We start from the raw sequence: 21875 nt of genomic DNA, 5'->3' as shown, positions 1-21875 counted from the left end.
CACTGTTCCAATTTGGATGCAGAACTCAGTATTTCTTTGAGTTCCTAAAAAGCATTTCACTCACAAAAACTTTGTCGATAGATGTAAACCGCAGTTTCTTTACCTTGATACCATAGACATTTTAGGCTGAAAAATCCATTCTTGTAGGGTGCTGCCCTGTGCATTATAAGATGTTCACCCCTCACCTCAACCCACTGCTGGATACTCATAGCAATCCTGCCGCTTCAGTAGAACAATGGAAAAATGTGCACAAACATTGCCAGATGTATCCTAGAAGGTAAAATTAACTCTGAAACTCATTGATATAGGATACAACAAAGTCGGGAAAGTTGGTGGAGGGTTTTACATAGAACAGTGCATAAGAAATAAACATCCTCCTTTTGTTTTCCTGGCTGAACTTCCTTCTTGGTTTCTCTGCAATTGAATTTGGGTTGCCGTGGGTGTTGTGCTTAATCTGTTGTGAGGTTTCTCAACTATAGCAGTAGTAACCTCCACATAATTATTTGTTTTGAGGGGTTGTCCTGTGCATCTTGGGGTGTTTAGCAGCACCATTGGACTCTTCCCTTCCTCCCCTGAGTTGTGAGAACCAAATCTCTGTCCAGACACTCGTAAAATTGGCCCCGGGAGAGAACCACTGATAATAGATGAAAGCAAGAATAGGAAAGTGGTAGGATTTTACTCTGCGTACGCCACGAGATATAATTTTGAAATCCTATATTTTGTCTTTTGAAGTCCTGTCTTGGTTACTATCCACCTAGTTTTGTTTTGCTTTTGCTTTCTCATGGAGTGTCCATCTTAGCACTCTTGATGTTTTGGGCCTAATTATAACTCTTTGTTGTTTGGGGCTGTCTGTTTAGCAGCATCCTTGGTGTCTACCTACTTAGTGCCAGTAGGGCCTTGCCACCGCATCTTCCACCCCCTTAAACTGAACAAACCATCACTGTCTCCACGTGTTGTTAAACATCTGGAGGGGGGCAAATATAGCCCTGGTGGAGAGCCACTGTTCTACCTTTACTTACATATCCCCATACAGTGTAAGTCTTTTTGCCTTTTCTTTGAGTAGAAATGTATGTTTCTCGCCTTTTCTTACTCATAGACTAGACATTGAGTGATAATTTTTGTAGTTGTTTGTTGAACATGGCTGAGGAACCTCCCAGTCTATCTCAAGTGGCTTCATTGTTCCATTTTTTCTCTCTAACAAATACAGCATTGCCCCAAGGAGGAGTTCTGGCAAACAGCATATATTCCAGCTTGCTAAATATCCATCATTTCTCCTCTGAGTGAACAGAAACAGGCCATTCGAGCTGCTGCCACAGGTTAGGCCTAGACTGCTTTGCGTTAGAGTAAATTTGCACATACCTCTCTGTTTCACTAAATCTGGACATGGGGACAACCTCAAGACAAGCATACTGTCTTGGACTTTAGGTAAGTTAGTTCCTCTGACCTTGTTTCATCCTCTGCAAAATGGGCATAAGATTGCCTTTTCAGTGAGTTTTTAAATAAAGATTACAGATTATAAGCAAAAACACTAAAAAAATGTTAACCATTGTTATTAATTTTATCAAGAGATATTGAGGCCTATATAAAGAACCTTTGAAGTCAGACTTTAAATCTCAGACACTTCGAGTGTTTTCCTCTTTATTTCACTTAATTTCTGACTTCCTCATTGTCATCACAGCTTAGGCATGCTGGGGAAGAAAGATTTTTGCATTAATTTTTTTCATTTTGCCAGAGTATTAAGGCTTAACTAATTTTAATGTTCTTAAAAAACACTGAATTTTTAAATTTGGCATCACTGTGGGGATTTCTTTTTGCAATATAAGAAGATGCATATTGCATCTAAGAAGGCATAAGAGATAGAATTATAAATTCGGAGTTTTGCTAAAATGGGTTCCTATGGCAAAAGTGTCATTTGATTGTTTTTACTGTTTTGCCCAGTATATAAGATACATTTTTCTTTCACATTTTTTCCCTGAAGTATATATCTGGATTTGACCTTTTCAAGACAAACTGAAAAATAAAATCTGATGAAAAGAAAATAGACAATCTGTGAGTCACATCACAAAAATCAATAGAAAAGCAAAATGCACTATTCTGGTTATTAAAATGTGTTTCATTGTTCAGTTTATTACATAAGGATTTGCTTTTTCTCTAGATTAGAAAATAAAGTGTTGATACAAGGCTGGGGCACATGATTTTGGTTATAATATCATAGAATTTAGAGGGGAAGGGGACCCCAAAATTACTTAATACTACCACCCAAATTTATTAGTGAAGAAAGTGAGACCTCTGAAGGCAAGTGACCACCCCCAAATTTGTCACCAACGGTTAGTAACAGACTTTGTATGAGCATCTGATTCCCACTAAGTTAGACACCCTGCTCTTTAGTCACATCTATCAAAAACAGATAGAATTTTGGAATCGTCTAGATTTAACAGTTATTTTTTTAAAAATTAAAATAATTGGGGAATTATCATGGAGATATTTGTAGGCATTGTTGTGGCACTGACCACCGGGTGAAAGTGGAATATTTGAACTGTGAAAAACTTGATGAAAACTCTTTCAATTCAGTGCAACCATTTTAAAGCAAGGAAAGCACCATTGTTATCTACTGCCAAGTCTGTAGAGAAGACACAGATGCACATGGAAGGCTATAATAGAATCTAAACTTTAACCAACGTATAACATCTGTTTTCCCCTCTACATAATCTCTCACTCTCTCATTTTAAAAACAGTGTTGATTGTACTGAGGAGAGTATACAGTATTTAAAGCTTAATGGTATTATTTAAGAATTGGTTGTCTTTAAACTGCCCGTATGTTTCCAATACTTCCTTATGTGTCTTGGATACTGCGCATCTTTAAAATATCTGGAATCTTCCAGTTGCCTGCTACAAGTGTTTTCAACATAGATCTCAATTAGACTCCTTGGGTTTTCTTTGAGATGTATTTGAGTTTTCTCCTGTGTCCTTTATTTGTTCATTTATTTATATTGTTCAGCCATTGTTACAGGAACTTCAGGGATACTTTGATTTGCTATTTCCAAAATTTTAACCAGTTCAGGAGCAATCTTCCAATCATTTCTAGTCACAAGAGTAATGGGTATGCCAGTCTTCCCTGCTCTTCCAGGACGCCCTACTCTGTGTACATATTCTTTAATATTCTGTGGGAAATTGTAATTACATATGTGTGTGACATCATTAACATCAAGACCTCGGTAGCAATCAGTAGCAATCAGTATTTGAACATTTCCACTTTTAAAGTTATCCAGTGACTTGCTCACAATCACTCTGTTCTCTGTTTCCATGCAGTGATTGTAGATAGGCCTTGGGTGCTTATATTGTTGGATAAGTCATCAGCAACAAGTTTTCTGCTAACAACCATGATGACTTTGTCTCTGGATGCCAGGCAGTATAGGAGTTTTTGGACAGGAGATCATTTTTCTTCTGTAGTAACAATTGTATTTTGCTTCACTGTATTTACAGCAGCTCAATCTAGAGAACCAACAGAAACAATCATACGCTCTTTCAAATAAGATTGTGCAAGTCGACGAATGGTATCTAGCCAAGTTGCACTTGTCATAATAGTCTCCCGGTCTGGGTGCACACGTAATAAACTCTTCATTATCAGCTGTTAAAATCCCAGATCTAGCATTTTATCAGCTTCATCTAAGACTAAGTAGGTGATGTTTCTTAGGTTGACAAAGTTGTTCATTTCAGTTGCCCAGGGATCGCAATAGTGATGTCTATGCCTTTGGCGATGTTTTTTACTTGTTCTTTTTTATCTGTACCACCATATATACAAATACTTTTAAGACTTTTATATGAATACTTAGAACATTCACTCTCCACCTGGAGTGCTAATTTTCTTGTTGGTGTAAGGACTCCAGGCCAGGTCCTGTGCTTTGTCTTCTAGGTGTTGGTTGGGAACTGACATGAATAAACCTAGGCAATAAAGAAGACAGTGTTTCTCCTGTTCTGGTTGGGGCAACTACTGTAAGATCTGTCCCTTGTAGAACAACTGGCCATGCCCATGATTGAATTGGTGTTGTTGGCTCTTGAAATCCTGCTTTTTAAATGTTTTTCATCAAGTCAGGATAATTCTGGAAAGCATCTTCAAATTTACAAATTGGCTTGGGGAAAGCACGTTTTTCACCAATGTTCAAGTCATCACAGAATACCTTGAAATTTTCCTTTCTCCAGATGCTCACCTCCACTTGAGACAGTGAACTTCTTGATTCAGATTCTATGTAAAAGTTTTTCTTTTTTAATTGGTGGTAAATCTGCCCATTGACTTTTTTCTCAGTCTGCAACTTCTGCCTTAATTTGATCCCAGTCTATCAATGGCCAGACTTCTCTACGAATGTTGTCTGTGATTAAGTCTCTTCCAACAGAGGGTCAGGAATGCAGCATTATCCACACTGTATTCTGAATTGTAACTTCTTTCTTGTTTTTAAACAACAGTTCCTATGGCTGCTTTGCCTTGGCTTTTATCTCCTTGCTGCCTAAAATTTTTACCTCTGGGTTGGGATGACCCCTTATGATCTGTGTTTTGGTGTTTGTCACACTCTGGATGTCCTTTATTTTTGATGTGCCGTGACCAATCACTGCACCAGTCACAGTTTTTTAATATAAAGGCAAGAGCAGGTTCTCAGGGGCCAGTGGCCCTAGGCTCCACATGGCGAGACGAGCTGCCCCAGTCCCTACCTCTGCTGCCTCTGCCTCCCTTGTCATCTTTGCAGGTCCTGCCTGCCCTGAGGTCCCTTAGAGTCTGCTCCACCCTCTTCCACCCTGGGGCCCAAGCCATTGGCATGGTTGAGTTTGTACAGACCTCTTGCCTACAGCCTACCTTGTGTTGAGAGATGTGACCTGAGGTCTCTTTCTCTTTAGGCTCTTGAGCAACAGGCCAAATTGTGCTTTAGGTAAGTGGCTATACCATTTACTGTGCTGTCAGGGTGGGGCTTTGATGACCTGACCAATCACAGCTCTGGGACTACGGCAAGGTAGGCAGGTACCTCTGAAGAAATGTAAAGTGACACTCACTCTCAGGTCCTGAGCCCATAGACCTTCATAGGACATCGAGAGTAGCTGTTCCCTTAGCATGGGTGTCATAGGTGCCTCAGTCACTCACCTCATTGACTAGTTATGGCTCAGTTTGGGAGTAAACTCTAAGGAGGGCTTGTACTTATACATAGAGTTTTTTTTTTTTAATTAGCCAATTATTTCCATAGGAGGAAACAATAGTGGATTTTAAAAATCAGCTTGTTTGTTTCAGCAAGTTTTTTTTGTGTGTGTAACATTACCTGGTCTAGATAAATTCAATTTCCTGTCCTTTATTGTAACCTAAATTATATCATCCGAAGTCTGTTAGGTACACACTTGGGGTTGGCATTTGGCACTGATTCTTTGGCTAAACTCCAGCATTTGTTTAGACAGTTTCTAGATATTGTTGCAGGGAAGCTGTTTAAAGGAGAAGTACAGTGAGTCTGAGGTACCTAAGGAAGTGTTTTCAATAGTTTGCTAATTTTCTCAGTACCTCTTACTTTTCTTCCTTCCTTGTGGCTTCATAGATTCACAGACCTTAGGACTGGAAGGATACGTACAAGTCATGTAGTAGGGGTAATGTAGAAGTCAACTCATCAGCAGTCCGAGCAAGTGGATATCCAGCTTCTATTTAAACAGTCTCAGATGCTAGGAGTTCACTTTGCTTCAACGATATCTGTTCCTTTTTGAGGCACTTTAATGGTTGCAAAGATGGTGTTGAACTAGAGTATACCACCCCCCATTTCCTTAGGTCCTCCTTCTGACTTCTGAAATTACACAGAATATGTTCGATTCTCCTTGTTTCCTTGTATATGTTAGGGCCAATGTCAAATCCCCTTTGCGTTCATCAGGGTTAAATTCCTTCTTTTGAAAACCATTTCTTGACATGATATGGTTTCTGAGATACACATTATCCTGTTCCTTCTCCTTTAGAAATGATCCATTGAGGATCTTTTCTGATATGGCACATAGAACTAAACACAACAAATCTGTAGAGATGGGCTTAACATGACTATAAAGGTCCTTTTCACCAAACATAGCAGTTCTACTAACTTTACCTATGGGCGTAACACACAGCTTCTCAGAGGAACATGGTGGGCACTTGAGTGTGTCCTTCCTCATCCTATACTTACATGGTTGATTTTTTATTTTTACTTAGTATAAATGAAAGTAGGCTATGTATTTATCATTTTATACTCACCCTGTTAAGTTTAGTCAATTGAAGTAGCCTATTTTTAAAAAGATTTTATTTATGTATTTTTAGGGAGAAAAGAAGGAAGAGCGAAAGAGAGGGAGAGAAACATCAATGTGTGGTTGCATCTCTGACCCCTACTGAGGAACTTGCCCAGAACTCAGGCATTTGCCCTGACTGGGAATTGAACCAGTGACTCTTTGCTTTGCAGGTCGGCACTTAGTCCACTGAGCCACAACAGCCAGGGCTTGAAGCAGCCTATTAATGTAACTTTAATGCTACTTTTCTCATTCATCAGAGTGTCTTCCAGTTTTAAGTCTCTTGCCAGTTGCATGTTCATGGCATTTTTCTTCAGCAAAATTTGCTGATTAAAATTTGAACAAGGTCAGATATTGGGTAGAAATCTGTGAAACATTGGTAAAAACCTTCTCTGTGTCAGCATTTTTCTGGGAAGCTGCTTTTTAAACATTTTTCAAGGCATATTTTATTGATTATGCTATTATAGTTGTCCCAATTTTTTTCTCCCCTTTCTCCCCACTCCATCCTGTGCCTCCCCATCCTCCAGCATCCCCTCCCTTAGTTCATATCCTTGGGTCATACATATAAGTTCTTGGGCTTCTCTGTTTCCTATACTTTTCTTAACCTCCCCCTGTCTATTTTATGCCTACAATCATGCTTGTTATTCCCTGTACCTTTCCCCTCCATTTTTCCTCCCGCCACCCCAATAACCTTCCATGTGATTTCCATTTCTGTGATTCTGTTCTTGTTCTAGTTGTTTGCTTAGTTTTTGTTTTTGCTTTTTAGGTTCAGTTGTTGATATTTATGAGTTTGTTGTCATTTCACTGTTCATAGATTTTTATATTCTTCTTTTTCTTAGAAAAGTCCCTTTAACATTTCATATAATAAGGGCTTGGAGATGATGAACTTCTTTAACTTTACCTTATCTGGAAGACACTTTATCTGCCCTTCCATTCTAAATGAAAGCTTTGCTGGATAGAGTATTCTTGGATGTAGGTCCTTGTTCTTCTTGACTTTGAATACTTCTTTTTAGCCCCTTCTTGCCTGCAAGATTTCTTTTGAGAAATCAGCTGATAGCTTTATGGAAACTCCTTTGGAAAACTGGATTTTGAAGAAAGAAAGGTTGCTGACCAAATATGTTGAGAAATATGATATCCTATATTCCTTTTGTTACAGTCACAATGCATATTAGGTATCTCAAAAAAAACCTCTGTTACAGGAATTGAGAAACTCAGTTGGGCATTATTTAACCCAAAATTTCCCAAGGAATTTGCCAATAGAATCTCCTTAATGTTTTAATTAAACTTTTTATACAAAATAATTGTAAATTTGTAGAAAAGATACACAGATAGTACAAGGGGTTCCCATATGTTATTCAAGCGGGTTTTTTTCTTCAAACTTATCTCACATTATCATGGTGCATTTGTCAAATAAAAGAAATCAGCATTGGTGCATCAATATTAAACAATCTCTAGACTTTCTACCACCAGTTTTACATTAAGGTATTTTTGTCTTCCAGGATCCATTCTGGGACATTGCATTGCATTTAGTTGTCATGTATGATTTTTAGCAGTTTCTCCATATTTCCCTCTTTTTCCTAACCTTGCCAATTTTGAGAAGTAATTGTCAGGTATCTTATATATAATGTCCCTTACATTATGTATGCCTGATGTAGTTCCTCACAATAAACTTGGGTTGTAGATTGTTGCAGCAAGTTTTGAGCTTCTTATGCCTTGGCTCTGCTATGTGTAGAATGACACACTGATATCTGTGTCATACACACAGACACAAGCACATCATTACACTACTTGATTCATAGTAGGACTCTGTAAGTCCCAATTACCCATGTTAGAGAAACAATAGGTATATAGAGATGGTTATGGAAGTTCCCAAATGCCTGTCTAAGAATTTCCCTCATAGTTTCTTCTGGTCCACATCACAATGAAAAGAATAAGGATAAGAATAATAAAAGAATTTTAAAACGTGAATTTAAATTTATTCAATTTAAGCTTTTCAATTCTAACATCATGCTCTTCTATTTCTGTAAAATATTCTTTTAAAAATGCAATGAAGATTGTAAATGATTTTCAAAGATCTTTACTACGGCAAAAGAAATAAAACTAATGCAAATAACCAGATTTGGTTTTGATATATTACTGGTATGTGAAACCAAAGGAATTATAAGCACTCATGTATCACAGTAGAAATTACACACAATTCAGAATGCTATTAGGCGTTAATCATGATGGCAGGCAAGAAGGGCTGGAGGACTGGGAGGCTGGAGAGTTGAGGCAAAGACCTATGAGGGTTGTAAATCTGATCTGTCACTAGGAGGTGTGAAGTTAGAAGCAGGTGGCTGCTACCATTTCAGGGGAAGAGACCAATGTGGCCTTGGGAAAGAGATCAGGGTAGTCTGCAGGACTAGAACAAAAGATCCATATTAGGGAGAAAGGAGGAATGCAGAAAAATAGTTTGGCTCAGGGGAAACAAAAAAGGAACCATCAAGAATGTTAAAGACAATCGAAGAAGTTTCAAATGTGTACGCCATAGAAAGGGAGTGAAGCCTGAGTAAAGGAGTCAGATGATACTGTCCGTATTCGTTAGGGAAGCAGGTCTATAGGAAGATAGCAAGATGCAGTGAAGTAAAGAATGGGGGCTGTATTTGTCATATTTTAAATACATTAGGATGAGAGACTTCAACACTGTGGCAGTGGTAACTCAGAGAAAGGAAGAGCTAGGAAGAGAAGGGACCCAAGTAGCAATGAACATGTATTTTAGTCCTACCACATGATGTACATTGAAGATGCAATTATTAAATTATTGCATTTAATCATCATAGAGCTCCGTATAATTATTTCTTTTCCTTCTTCATGTGAAAACACTGAAACTGAGATGTTGCATAACATATCCAACTTCATGCAAAGGAATGGTAAATAATTTAGCTAAATTTAAACAAGTCTAATCTGCTCCAAGGCCTTTCCCCCTCCACTACACTCCTGTTTGCAGGGGAAACCATGCTAGATTTGGTGCCTGATTCTGGAGATGGAATAAAAGGAGTGTTTAATCAGAGCTAACTCAAGTTTATATGTTTGGAGACTCATTGAAGGAAAGAATCTTGGAGCAATTTGACAAGAAAGTTGGAGGGGAAGTCATTTGTAAGGAGAGAAGAGTTTGGTTTCACATATATCTGGTTTGTGGTGTGGTGGGGACATATGAGCAGAAATGCTAAGTAGGACTGGAGATTTGGGACTGTAGTTCTTATGAGAATATAAAAGCAAGATAGGAGCATCATCAGCACAGAAGCTGTAGTTGAAACTGAAAATGGATATTCTTCCCCAGAAATAGAGTATCGAAAGCGAAGTTTAAGAACAGCTTAAGGAATCAGAGAGTTCATATTATTAGATAACAAGAACAGGTTAGGAAGCCAAGGGAAGAAACAAGAAATATTTAATAGAATCAGAAGAGAGCATTATAGCATGAAATAAGGGAAGAGAACACGTTGAGAAGGCCTGGTGAATGGACTACTGAATGTGGGGAAGGAAACCACCAATGACTTTTAGGAAGGCCCTTGTTGTTGAGTAATGGGGGAACACATATTGCATCTGAAGCAATTGGGATAAGAGACTACTGGACCACTGGAGAACTTTGTATGCTGGGGAGAGGACTTGACATCTAGTAGTGATGTCTGAAAGGCACCATCTTAATTTTTAAACAAGGCTTCTAGGAAATCAGGATATCATGGCAAAGTTACTGGGACTGTTCTGTGAAGGAGCCAATACATTTGAAGACGAATTATCGTGAATATTGGAAGGAAATGAACTGTAATAGTCTTTCAAAATGTGTGGGAGAAAAAAAATATGTGGGAGGATAGGATGAGGGAGAGAATCACAAGGAAACAAGAACCATTCATTAGTAGTTTCAGAAAAAGAAAGTCTTTCTAGAAGGAGGGAGAGGGAGTACTGGGAGTTCTTTCAAGAAGATTAGAGTGCTATTTTTATCTACCCCTTAAATCTTTCTGTATCAAATTTAGTTTATTCTCCACAGAGTGGGGGCATGCATTTTTTAGGTATATAAAAAGTGAGGCTAATGAGGTAATTAATTCTCCTTTCAGCACAAACAATAAAAAAATATATATATAGTGAGCTGATTAGCACCTGCAATAAGCACCTTTGGAGAAATTCTTGCTTACCATCTATTTCCTATGGAAATTTTAACATATTGACATTTGTTTTTAAAAAATAATAACCTTCAATTATCTCTTGGCTCTATTTTGAGGTATCTGAAGGGCTTTTCAAGACTCTTTCATTTCTGATAGCTATGATGTAGGTAAGTGGAAAGAGCAACAGTATTATCTACATCATTTGCATTATACGCAGAAGCCAAACAATAATCCTTAGAAACATGGGATTTTAGAGATGGAAAGGATTGACTTTGGAGGGCATCTGTTCTTAACCTTCTCATTTGCAAGTGAGAAAGCTAAGGTGTACAGAAGCTCTATCCAATGGAAATGTGATGTGTCACAGATTCAGTTTCAAATTTTCTAGTGACCCCTTTTTAAAAAAGCAGAAAGGGGAGACTTCTGATGCTAGTCAAGGTGGTGGAAGTACATTTCCCCCTATTCATCCTGCTTATTTATGTTCCATATAAAATAAGCAAGGAGACTCTAAAATCTGGAGAGAAGGTAGACAAGCAAAGGACTTTGGAAGTTGAGGAAATGACACAATGGAGAGTTCCCTTGGTTTCTCTTTGTGTCCCTTATATTTTCCTGGATTTGGTGCTGGAGCAGCTTGCAACTCAGGCACCCACAGGCATGGTAAAAAATAAAGCCCCTCCCAAAACGTGTTCTTTTAAGCCAAAAGACCAGAAGTGGTGTAATATTTTTCAAATGCTGAATGAAAATTGTGATAAACCCAGAGTCCCATATTCTGAGAAAATACCTTCAGAAATGAAGTTAAGATCAAGATATTATTGAATGGGACTTCCGGCCAAGTTGGTGGCATAGGTAGACACACTGTGCCTTCTTGCACAGCCAAGATAGAGACATCAACAATTTAGAAACAGAATGACAACCAGAACTTACAGAAAATTGATCTGAATGGAAGTCGGACAACCAAGAAGTTAACATAGACACCTTCATCCAAACCAGTAGGAGGGGTGGAGTCGAGCAGCCAGGCGAGGGTGGTGGTGCAGGAGAGCAGAGAGCATTGTAACCGGGCACGTAAGGCATCCGGGGTGTGCAAGACCGGAGCAGGTGGACCCTGGGGGCGCAAGCAGCAGTTGGCAGGCCCCGGTTGAGGGGTGGCAACCGGCAGACCCAGTGAGGAGGTGATTGTGAAGCAAGGCTCTGGGAGCAACCCAGGATCCCAGCGCAGGGAAATAGACCCTTGGGGCACTGATTGAAAACACCTGTGGGGTTTGAGGCACAGGGAGAGACTCCCAGCCTCACAGGAGAGGTCCTTGGAAAGTCCCTCGGCGTACACAAGCCCACCCACACAGGAATTGGCATGAGAGAGGTCCAGTTTGCTCAGGGGAAGCGGCAGAAGGGACTGAGGTCCGACGGGGAGCAGAGCAAGTGCCACTGTCCCCTCTTGGACCCTGCCCCCCGTACAGCGTCACAACCCAGCGACTGGGTTGCCCCGTCCTGGTGAACACCTAAGGCTCTGCCCCTCATACGTAACAGGTGCAACCAGACCCCCACCCCCAAAAAAATTTAAAAAAAAAAAGAGAGAGAGATGGCTCAAAGAGAACAAGAAACGAAAGCTCCAGAACCCATCCTTTTAAGCAACCGAGAGATAGCCAACTTATCAGATGCACAGTTCAAAACACTGGTGATCAGGGTGCTCACAGAACCAGTTGATTTTGGTCACAAATTAGATGAAAAAATGAAGGCTACAGTAAGTGAAATGAAGAAGAATGCATAGGGAACCAATAGTGATGGAATGAAAGCTGGGTCTCACATCAATAGAGAGGACCAGAAGGAAGAAAACAACATACAAGCAGAAAAGAATGAAGAAATTAGAATTCAAAAAACTGAGGAGAGGCTTAGGAACCTCCAGGACATCTTTAAACGTTCCAACATCCAAATTATAGAGGTACCAGAAGGAGAAGAGGAAGAGCAACAAGTGGAAAATTTATTTGAACAAATAATAAAGGAGAACTTCCCCATTCTGGCAAAGGAGATAGACTTCCAGGAAGTCCAGGAAGGTCAGAGAGTCCCAAAGAAGGTGGACCCAAGAAGAAACACACTAAGGCACATCACAATTACATTAGCCAAGGTAAAAATGAAGGAGAGAATCCTAGAAGCAGCAAGAGATAAGGGGACAGTCACCTACAAAGGAGTTCCCATCAGGCTGTCAGCTGATTTCTCAAAAGAGACCTTGCAGGCAAGAAGGGGCTGGAAAGAGGAATTCCAAGTCATGAAAGGCAAGGTCCTCCATCCAAGATTGCTTTATCCAGCAAAGCTTTCATTTATAATGGCAGCGCAGATAAAGTGCTTCTCAGATAAGGTGAAGTTAAAGGAGTTCATCACCAAGCCCTTAGTATATGAAATGTCAAAGGGACTTATCTAAGAAAAAGAAGATAAAAAACATGTATAGTAAAAGGACAGGAAACTCACAATTATTAACAACCACACCTAAAACAAAAACAAACTAAGCAAACAACTAGAACAGGAACAGAACCACAGAAATGGAGGTCACATGGAGGGTTAGCAACAGGGGAGTGGGAGGAGGAGAGAGGGGAAAAGGTACAGAGAATAAGTAGCCTAGGTGGTAGGTAGAAAATAGACAGGGGGAGGGTAAGAATAGTATGGGAAATGTAGAAGCCAAAGAAGTTATACGTATGACCCATGGACATGAACTAAAGGGGGAGAAGCGGGTGGGATGGGGTGTGCAGGGTGGAGGGCAGTGAACGGGGGGAAATGGGACAACTGTAATAGCATAATCAATAAAGTATATTAAAGTATTGGGGATCCGAATAAAGACTTGTTGAGGTATTTTATAATAGCACTGTTACAGGAAATTGGGTGTAGACTTTAAAGTATGTATAAAAGCTGTAAGTACCACTTCTGGAAAGTTGTATTATGCATATTTGTATTATAAAGAGCTTATTTAATGAGCCATTTTTGAAATAAAAAAGATATTGTCGAATGAAGGTAATTTATTGCTAGCAGAACTAACCTAAAACAATGGCTATAGCACATTTTCTAAGTAGGAAGGGAATGAATAAAGAAGGAACTTGGGACTATCAGAAAGGAGAAAAGAAAACAATAAGCAAAATATGGTTAAATAGAACAAAGTATCCTTCTCTTCTTGACTTTTCTAAATTATGTTCGACTATTGAAGCAAATTTATAACAATGTCGGACATGGTTTTAAATGTGGGTAGATGTAATATTTAAAACAATTATAGTTGGGGAGGGGAAAGGGACATATAAAAGGTAAAGTTTCTATACTTCATCGAAGTGTAACATACGAGTGTGACCCAAAGAACTGGAATTATCTTCTGGAGGGTGGGCCTGTTGTCATACAGACTTCTCCTTCTACATAAGTGTTCTAGGAACCCATCTGTATCAGTGTACCAGCTGGCGTTGTTGTTGAGAGGCTGTGTTTTGGCTTCAGTGAATTTTTTTGAAGACTCTTCCACCGTGGTTGTCCATTCATGATCAGTGATTTACAAGTGAACCTACTCACCCCAGGCTGAGTGCTCAGCAGTTTTGTTTTTGTTTTTGTTTTGTTTTACAACTACCATGATTTTATTTTTAAAATTATTTTGTTGTTGTTCAATTACAGTTGTCTGCACCCCCCCTCCCTCCACTCCAGCAAAACCCACCTTCCTGTTCAGCAGTTTTTCACCAAAAATGGGATGATGCCCCTCGTACCCCATCCTCCCAATTTACCTCATCTTGCTCTGAGTCACTTTTTCTGTTTCCATGGATGAAAAACGTCCTGAAAGGAAAGCATTTTGCCAATGTAGAAGTGGGGAAACAAGAAACAGCAGAAGCACTAAAAGGCATCAAAATAGACAAGTTTTAAAACCGAGCAGTGGAAAACATGTCTTGATAGGGGTATTGCATCAAATGGAGAGTGCTTGAAGGTGACTGAAGTTCAAACATGTAAGAGCATATACATACTTCTTTTATAAATTAATTCTATTTTTTGGGTCCCCCACCCCGGTTATGATACCAGTAGACTGATAAGTCATGGATGTGTAATAAATAGTATGCCTGGAGGAACCACCAAAAATCCATAAAATAATGCACTCAAAAGCACTAAAGATCAATTAAAATGGAATTCTTAAAAATTTTTAACTAATCTACAGGAAAAACACACATGAAAAGATGCTCAAAAGTCTTGGTAATGGAAACCAAATCCACAGTGAGATATGACTTCACATCAACTAGGATGGCCATAACGAAAAAGGCAGATGGTAACAAGTGTTCATGAGGGTGTGATGGAGAAATCTGAACCCTTGTAAAGTGTTAGTAGGGATGTAAAACAGTGCTGTCACTTTGGAAAACATTTTGACAGTATTTCAAAATATTAAACATGAAGTTACCATAAAAAGAAATCCGTAAAGTTACCATGTGAGCTAGCAGTTCCACTCTTAGGAATCTCCTCAAGACAAATAAAAACATGTTCACACAAAAATTCCTACATAGATGTTAATGGCAGAAGTAGTAATGGTAGTCAAAAAATGAAAATAACCCCAATTCTCATGAAGTAATGAATGGATAAATAAAATGTGTTAAATTCATACACTGGATTACTATTCAGCAAAAAATAAAAAAGGAATGAGGTATTGATAAATGCTATAATATAGATGGTCCTGGAAAACATTATTTGAAGTGAAAGAAGTCAGTCACAAAAGACCGCTATTTTATTATTCCATTTATATGAAGTGTGCAGAATAGGCAAATATACATAGAGAAAGTGGCAGATGAAGTGTGCTTGGGAGTAAGGTGAGAGGGGTAATGGGTAGTGACTATTACAGAGTTTCTTTTGGGGTAATGAATTGTTCTGAAATGATGGTGATTGCATCAAAAGTGTAAGTGTAAAAAAACCATTGAATTGTTCCCTGTAAATGCATGAATGGCGTGGTATGTGAATTATATCTAAACAAATTGTTGAAATAGCTAATATATGCAACTCCACGAATCTTAGGTTTCTAAGTACTTTGTTCCCTTTCTTACATGTTATGTAGTCCCATCATTTATTTTTCCCCTCTAATAGCAACACAGTTTGCAAATGAGAAAACTGAGGCACGGGTATTTGTTATTTTTTTCCAAGGTCACACTGCTAACTCTTGAGCTGCACGAAGCAAATTGAAACAGATTTCCTGACTACACTCCAGGACCATTAACAATAGGCTGGGGAAACATGGGGAAGGCAAGAAACGGAAACCATTCCCAATAAACATATTCAGTTGTGATAATCTGGGATAAAAAAGGCAATCCGGTTTGACAGAAGTTTTTATTGCCTTCCTCAGGGGCTTTGGAACTGCTTGTAGTTGATAAAACCATTCAAACTGAGGATTTGGGACAAGGGCTTATGCTAAAATTCTTTGCTGTGTGCATTACTACTGAGGGAGATAGCAGGTGACTTAAGTCTTCAGTAAGAATCGTTGTAGGGGAAGAGATACACAAACGACAGTGTTAACAACTACTGAAGCTTCTCTTTGGGAGTGTAGTCATGTTCCTAAATGATAGGAGTAGAAAAGCGTTGGAAGAAAAGGCAACAGTCTTTAAGGGTGGATTAATCTGGCAACTTGTTTTTCGGTCAGTCTCATTATAGCACTTCAGTAATAGATGCATTTGATGGCATTTACTCTTTTCAACATAGCTATTACTTCAGAAATATTATGGCTTTTGATTTTTCAATTTTTGCTGAAATGGTGTTTGGTACAGTTTTGTTCTCATTATGGAGTCCCTGCTGAAAAAGATTGCAACCCCAGTGAAGTATGGCGGAAAATTAATTAACGTGTGTGTGGCTATTTACAGATCATTCAGGGAGAACATCAAGTGGTATTTTCTAGACCATCTCACTTTGATAGGAGAATTCTCTTTGTGGAATCGCGCAGACTTCATGGATGTCAGCTCTGAGTCGAAACCTGGAAAATGTTGGCTGCTTGCCCGTCCTAGCTCAGACAGGTTGGGGACCTCAAGGATGGGCTGGTGGGGAAAGGCAGTGGTGAGAGAAAGGGAGATTGGGGGTGAAAGAAACTAGCTTGGGGGATGCCGCCAACAGACAGGCAGCCTTTTTAATGTGCAGAGTTCAAAGAGCATGTTTGTCTTAGACTAGGTCCAGTGTCATGGTAGATGAAGGCATCCTAAACCTGTAGCTGTGATTCACACAGCTGTTAGTACAAGGTGTCTGGTATGAGAGGCTGTTGTGGTTCCAGACAGCCTCACAGTCTGAGAGTCTTACGATCATTCCACTCTGAGAAGCGAGTAATGGGTAAGGTGTCAGGAACGGCCCCAAGCAGGCTATTGTTCAGGGTGGGATTTTGTTGCCAATGTAACTTTGGGGAGCTGGGCAGAAGGGAACAAGCTGAAAGCTTGTTGGATACACTCTTTGGCCATGAATGAGGTGGGGCTTATGTCAGGTAGAGCCCATATATATCAATGACAGCAAGGCTGATTCCAGTCCACAGGAAGGTGGGCCAAGGTTGCCAATAAATTTCATGCTGTGATCAGACCTCGTGGAAGAGCCACCTTTTGGTGAGCCCAGGTAGGAGTGTCTGGGAAAGACAGGGCCTGACAGCCCACTCACAGACAGGGCCAGCAATCATCACTGTTGTGTAACTGACCACGTGCAGTAAGATGCAGTAGGGTGAACAGAGGACTGTACTATATAGACTGAAATTTGAGTTTCAACATTTCTACTTACCAATTGTATGACATTGAGTAAGTTACCTAACTGCTCTGTGTCTCAGTTTCCTCTGTTGTAAAATTGGGTTAAAATTATATTCATCTCCTAGGGTGGTTGTGAGGGTAAAATGAGACAATTCACATCAAGGGCACCTAATAGCATGTTAGTAAATGTTAGCTTTTCTTACTGCTCCTAATACTAAATTGTTGTGTCTAAGTTTGGTCACCAATTCTTTCATTCAAGCTTGGATCTTGTCAGAAAGGTGGAATGTTTTTCAATTAAATCCATTCAGCACGGTGCAGTATGATGACTGCCGTGCGACTCAGTATGGTCTGAAAACCATACTGGGAATTTGTGAAAAAGGCAGAATCTTGGGATCCAACCCAGTCCTCCTGACTCAGAATCTGCATTTTCATAAGGTCCACCAGCTCATTTCTCAGCACATGAGAAGTTCAGAAGGCCTGTAGAGTGGATTATCTTATGATTTGTATCCTGCTTTCACCAATGATTGGCTATATAAACTTGTTCTTGTTCAAGTTACTTAACTTCTCTGAGGATATTTCCCCATCTGTAAAAATAGAATAACTAATATGTGTTATGATTGTGAGGAGCATATGAAATAACACGTTAGAGTTCTTAACAGTACTCTTAACAGTGTGTAGGCAGAGCAATCTCTGATTGCTAGGAAATAATAATGAGAAATAATTTCCAGGGCTTCAGATGTGGTCAGCTATTTTTAGGCCTTTGCTTTATATGTCCCTCCATGTTCCTAAAGCAGATAGTTATCATAGAGATTTAGTGAAATAAACAAATTCCTGTTTTTTTTTCCAGCTTTACTGAAGTATAACAGACAAATAAAATGCTGTCCATTTAAGGTATGCAATCTGATACTTTGGTTTATGAGTAGATTGTCAAATGATTACCCCAATCAAGTCAGTTCACACATCCGTCATGTCACATAGTTAATATATATTCCCAAGTGATTATCAACAGGAGCCAGCAAACTTTTTTTTCTATAACAGCCAGATAGCGATTATTTTTAGCTCTGTGGGTCACACGACCTCTGTTGTGACGACTTACATTGTCCCTACTAGTGAGGAAGCAGCTATAGGCAATATGCAAATAAATGAGCATGGCTGTGTTCCCAAAATAAAAGTACAAAACAGGTGGCGTGACACATCAGATTATAAGGAAACAATAAAGAAATTTGAGGCAGATGTTAGCATTCATTCTAAGCCCTGTCCTCAAGGTCTTCAGGGACATAGGAAGAAAGCAGAGATTATCATGGTATTGGGTGTCTCAGAGCTGACGGGTATGGGTTAAGGAAGAGGAGGATATGTCTTTTAGGTGAGCCGAGTATTGTTTGAGTCTCAGCTACCAGCAAGGCTCTGCTCGGGAGTGGCTCTATTCTTGGGGCAGTGTCTCCTCATTCAATGCATGCTCATGCCTAGAGCCTTCCTGGCCCCAGTCCAGTGTGTTAAAAACACTTGCCTGAGACTCTCATCATATTCCCCAGAAATTGTTAAACAACATGGATCATAAGTGGATCGTTTTTTCATGGCCACACATTGCAGATACCAGTGCCTCCAAATAGAGTCTTTGATTGGAAGGGGATGTGTTGTTGTAAACTGTGTCTCTCTAGTTGGCAGACTTGCTGGGCTTCTAGCTTTGGGCAGGGAAGGACAGGGGTACAGGCAGAGACCTGAGGGCCCTGGAAGGACTAACGCAGCTGAAGAATCTGTGTCTTTAGTGTCTTAGGCTCCAGTCAATTTATGTTAAGAGTTGGACTACCGTCCTATCCAGAGGACTCAGGCAGTGGGTGGGGTTCTGACAGCAGGAATCTCTGGGTTGCAATTTTCTTTCCAGGGGAGTTGGTGGAGATTGAGGCAGAGCCTGAGCAAGTGGAAAGACCAGGTTCCAGCTGTCCAGGAAAGGAAACTGGCAAGGGATTTTGGCAGGGGTTTTGGGGAAGCTCAGGAATAGGGACTGGGTATGCCAGTAGGAGGCAGGGGGCGGCCTCAGCTCCAGGATGTTCCTAGTAACACCATTGAAGACAAGGTGTAAGGCTTCCACGTCTACTGTGGGGCATGGGGGTGTCTGGTAGGGACTGGCTGGCACAATACCCAGATGGGTATGCATAATTTTGCATTTTTGTACATCACTGGATGCCGCATGTTAGTATACTTATTTTAAATGTCATGACTTTTTGGAGGATGTCACCTTGGCGAGGAAAGGGAAATTCACCTGTTTGAGTGCTCAGTGGGCTTTTGTAACAGTCAGACTGTTCAGATGGTTTCTGAAAACCTTCCATGTTGTAAAGGCTGGGTGTTCTCAGGACTGGATGTCAGTCAGGGTCCAGTGAGGAGGCAGAGACCTCACCAGTATGATAAGTTCTCACTCAACATCGTCAATAGATTCTGCAGCTTTAAGTGAAATGACATATAAGAAATACCAGTTTTACCACAGGCTAATTGATATAAACAAGAGTGAAGTTCCTAACCCCATTTCATCAGTGTTATAATGAAATGATGTTGACTGAAATGGTGTTATCGAGGACTTGCTGTGCTTTAACTATGTACAAATAATTGTTAACAAGCTGTCACATTGGTGAGGAAGACACACTAAACAGTGAAAAAGAAAATACTTAAGGAGTCGGGGAAGAAGAAAGGACAGGAAACAGCATCCACATCCGGGGCTAGGGAAAGAAAAACAAGAGGCTGAAATTCTTAAAACTTAGCCCCTCAGAGCAGAATGTCCGTGAAGTTAAACGCACACCTTTGAGGACGGCTGGTATTGGTGTTTCTGGGGGGACAGTAATGAAAGGGGTTCTACAAGGGTTGAAAAATCTGCAAACTGCATTCAGCTGCTGACACCGGATGACTCTACCACTGCAGTGAGGCGTTGGTGGAGAGATGCTCGCAGGAAGCAGACAGCACGGAGCAAGTCCCCCTCCTTCCTGCAGCCCTGCAGTCCCTTCTAGAGACTAATAGGGCTCCAGCCAGCAAAGCAGAAATGTGCATTGCAGAGTCCCAACCCCCATATCGAAGACTGGCCCAGGGAAGAGGTGGGCAGGCTGGGTAGGAGCTGAGAGAGAATGAATTAATAACCCACACTGCGTGTCTGGTTTTCTGGGAAAAGCTTTGTGGGTTTGCTGGTCCTGCCCATCCACTGAGGTGAGAAATGACTCAGGAGAACCTTCCGAATTTCTTTGTCACACTTCCTCTCAGGACCCATGGGGTGACAGGTGACGATCAGGAAGCCCTGTGCATTGAGTGACTGATGAGATGAAGTGAGGGCTCTAGAACTCTCTGATCCTGGAGATGGAAATGAACGCCATTTTTTCTACCATTATCATTTTTGAAAAAAGTAAAATTCGTGCTACTGTAGCTCATACAGGATTGGGTGTGAAATGGCTAAATGGCAGGCTCAGTCTAGCCTGAGCAAAGGATTGATTTTGTGACAAGAAAATCAGAGGCAGTGATTTCTGCAGGGGAGTTCTTTAGAAAAGTACACGCGCTGGACTGTGTTCTACCTCCTTCGGAAATTCAGAGCAGGGAGGGTGAGAACTCCATGTCATATGTTACTGCTCAGGGGGAGGGACCATTCTGAGACAAGCATGCGTTCATTAGCCGATCATATTTGCAGGTAGTACATTGACAGAGAAAACCTTCTTGTAGCCGAGAACAGAGTTGGAGCTGAGGGGGCACTGCAAGGGCTAGAGAATAGTCAACCACTGATGACAGACTGAGAGTTTTGTAGAGCTGTTTAATTAACCCCGTTACAAAGATGAAGTGATTCCAAAGTGCTGTGTAAGTAAACAAAGAACACAGCGGTGGAGTAATGAATCATCCACCCAAGCACTAAGAAAAGACTAAGCTAGTGCTGGCTAGGTTTTTCACCTTTTTTTTATTTTTTGAGGATCAATTACAGTTGCTACCAAATTTGCCATGTGTGTTATTTGTGTGTATGCATTTAGTTATGTCAATCAACTGTTTTATAAATCAGATATTAATTGCACAGTCCATTACTCTTGACCTCATCCTTGCCTTTTTTTATCACATACAGGTTATCTATTGAAAAGTGAGGCCACAAGTTCAAGAAAAGTCACTTTCAATCCCAGACTCTTGGTGTAGAGTAAACCCAGATCTATTTTTTCTCCTACTGTGCTGGAATGGCAGCTCTTCTTCATATACACCGACTTCCTGGATTCTAGCTGGCTCTGGGTCATAATTTTTCTGACCAGTCATTATCGATGATCACTGCTGGCTTTTTGACTTGACTGACCCTTTGCAGAGAGCAGCCCTCTTTGATTGTTCCCTCTGACCTGTGACAAGAGGGAAGAAGTCCCTGTTCCCTCTGTGATCTCAATGTGAACTCAAGGAAGGGTAGCTCCATGCCTTGTTCTGGCATCAGTGCCAGTTGCAGTTAACTTCCGATGTGCTGAATGATTAAACCGAGCAATTGTTGTCCCAACAGAGTAGTATCTCAATGACGCATATTCAGTATCGACCTGCCACATATCATACTACATTGCATCAGTGATGTGTATGGTTGCAGGCAGAGGTGGGAAAGAAGCAAAGGCCTCTATCTAATTCCTTAGGTACTAAGGAATCCTTATGTGCCTGTGTTCCTGTGTTCCACTAAAACTGGGGGGCATGTTTTCAGGACCACATAAAAAGATTCACGGGAATTGTTAAGAGCACAGATGATGTCAAAAATAGAAAATGCAATTTCCAAGGGAAGCAGCAATGGACAGGC

The 21875-nt window shown here is 40.3% G+C and overlaps 1 protein-coding gene across 1 annotated transcript; it reads right to left on the bottom strand.

The window, feature by feature from the left end:
• Positions 1-2981: 2981 nt before the first annotated feature.
• DDX53 (DEAD-box helicase 53) lies at positions 2982-21364 on the bottom strand. Its single transcript, XM_028523420.1, is given in 8 exon segments — positions 2982-3275; positions 3277-3316; positions 3318-3714; positions 3717-3884; positions 3887-4265; positions 4267-4618; positions 4620-4647; positions 21280-21364. Coding segments are annotated over 8 exon segments (1743 nt in total).
• Between the last annotated feature and the right edge of the window lie 511 nt (positions 21365-21875).

Source organism: Phyllostomus discolor, chromosome X, assembly GCF_004126475.2.
Source record: "Phyllostomus discolor isolate MPI-MPIP mPhyDis1 chromosome X, mPhyDis1.pri.v3, whole genome shotgun sequence".
Classification (NCBI taxonomy): domain Eukaryota; kingdom Metazoa; phylum Chordata; class Mammalia; order Chiroptera; family Phyllostomidae; genus Phyllostomus; species Phyllostomus discolor.
Note: the sequence above shows the minus strand (reverse complement) of the source record. Positions and strands in the feature narration are given on the sequence as shown.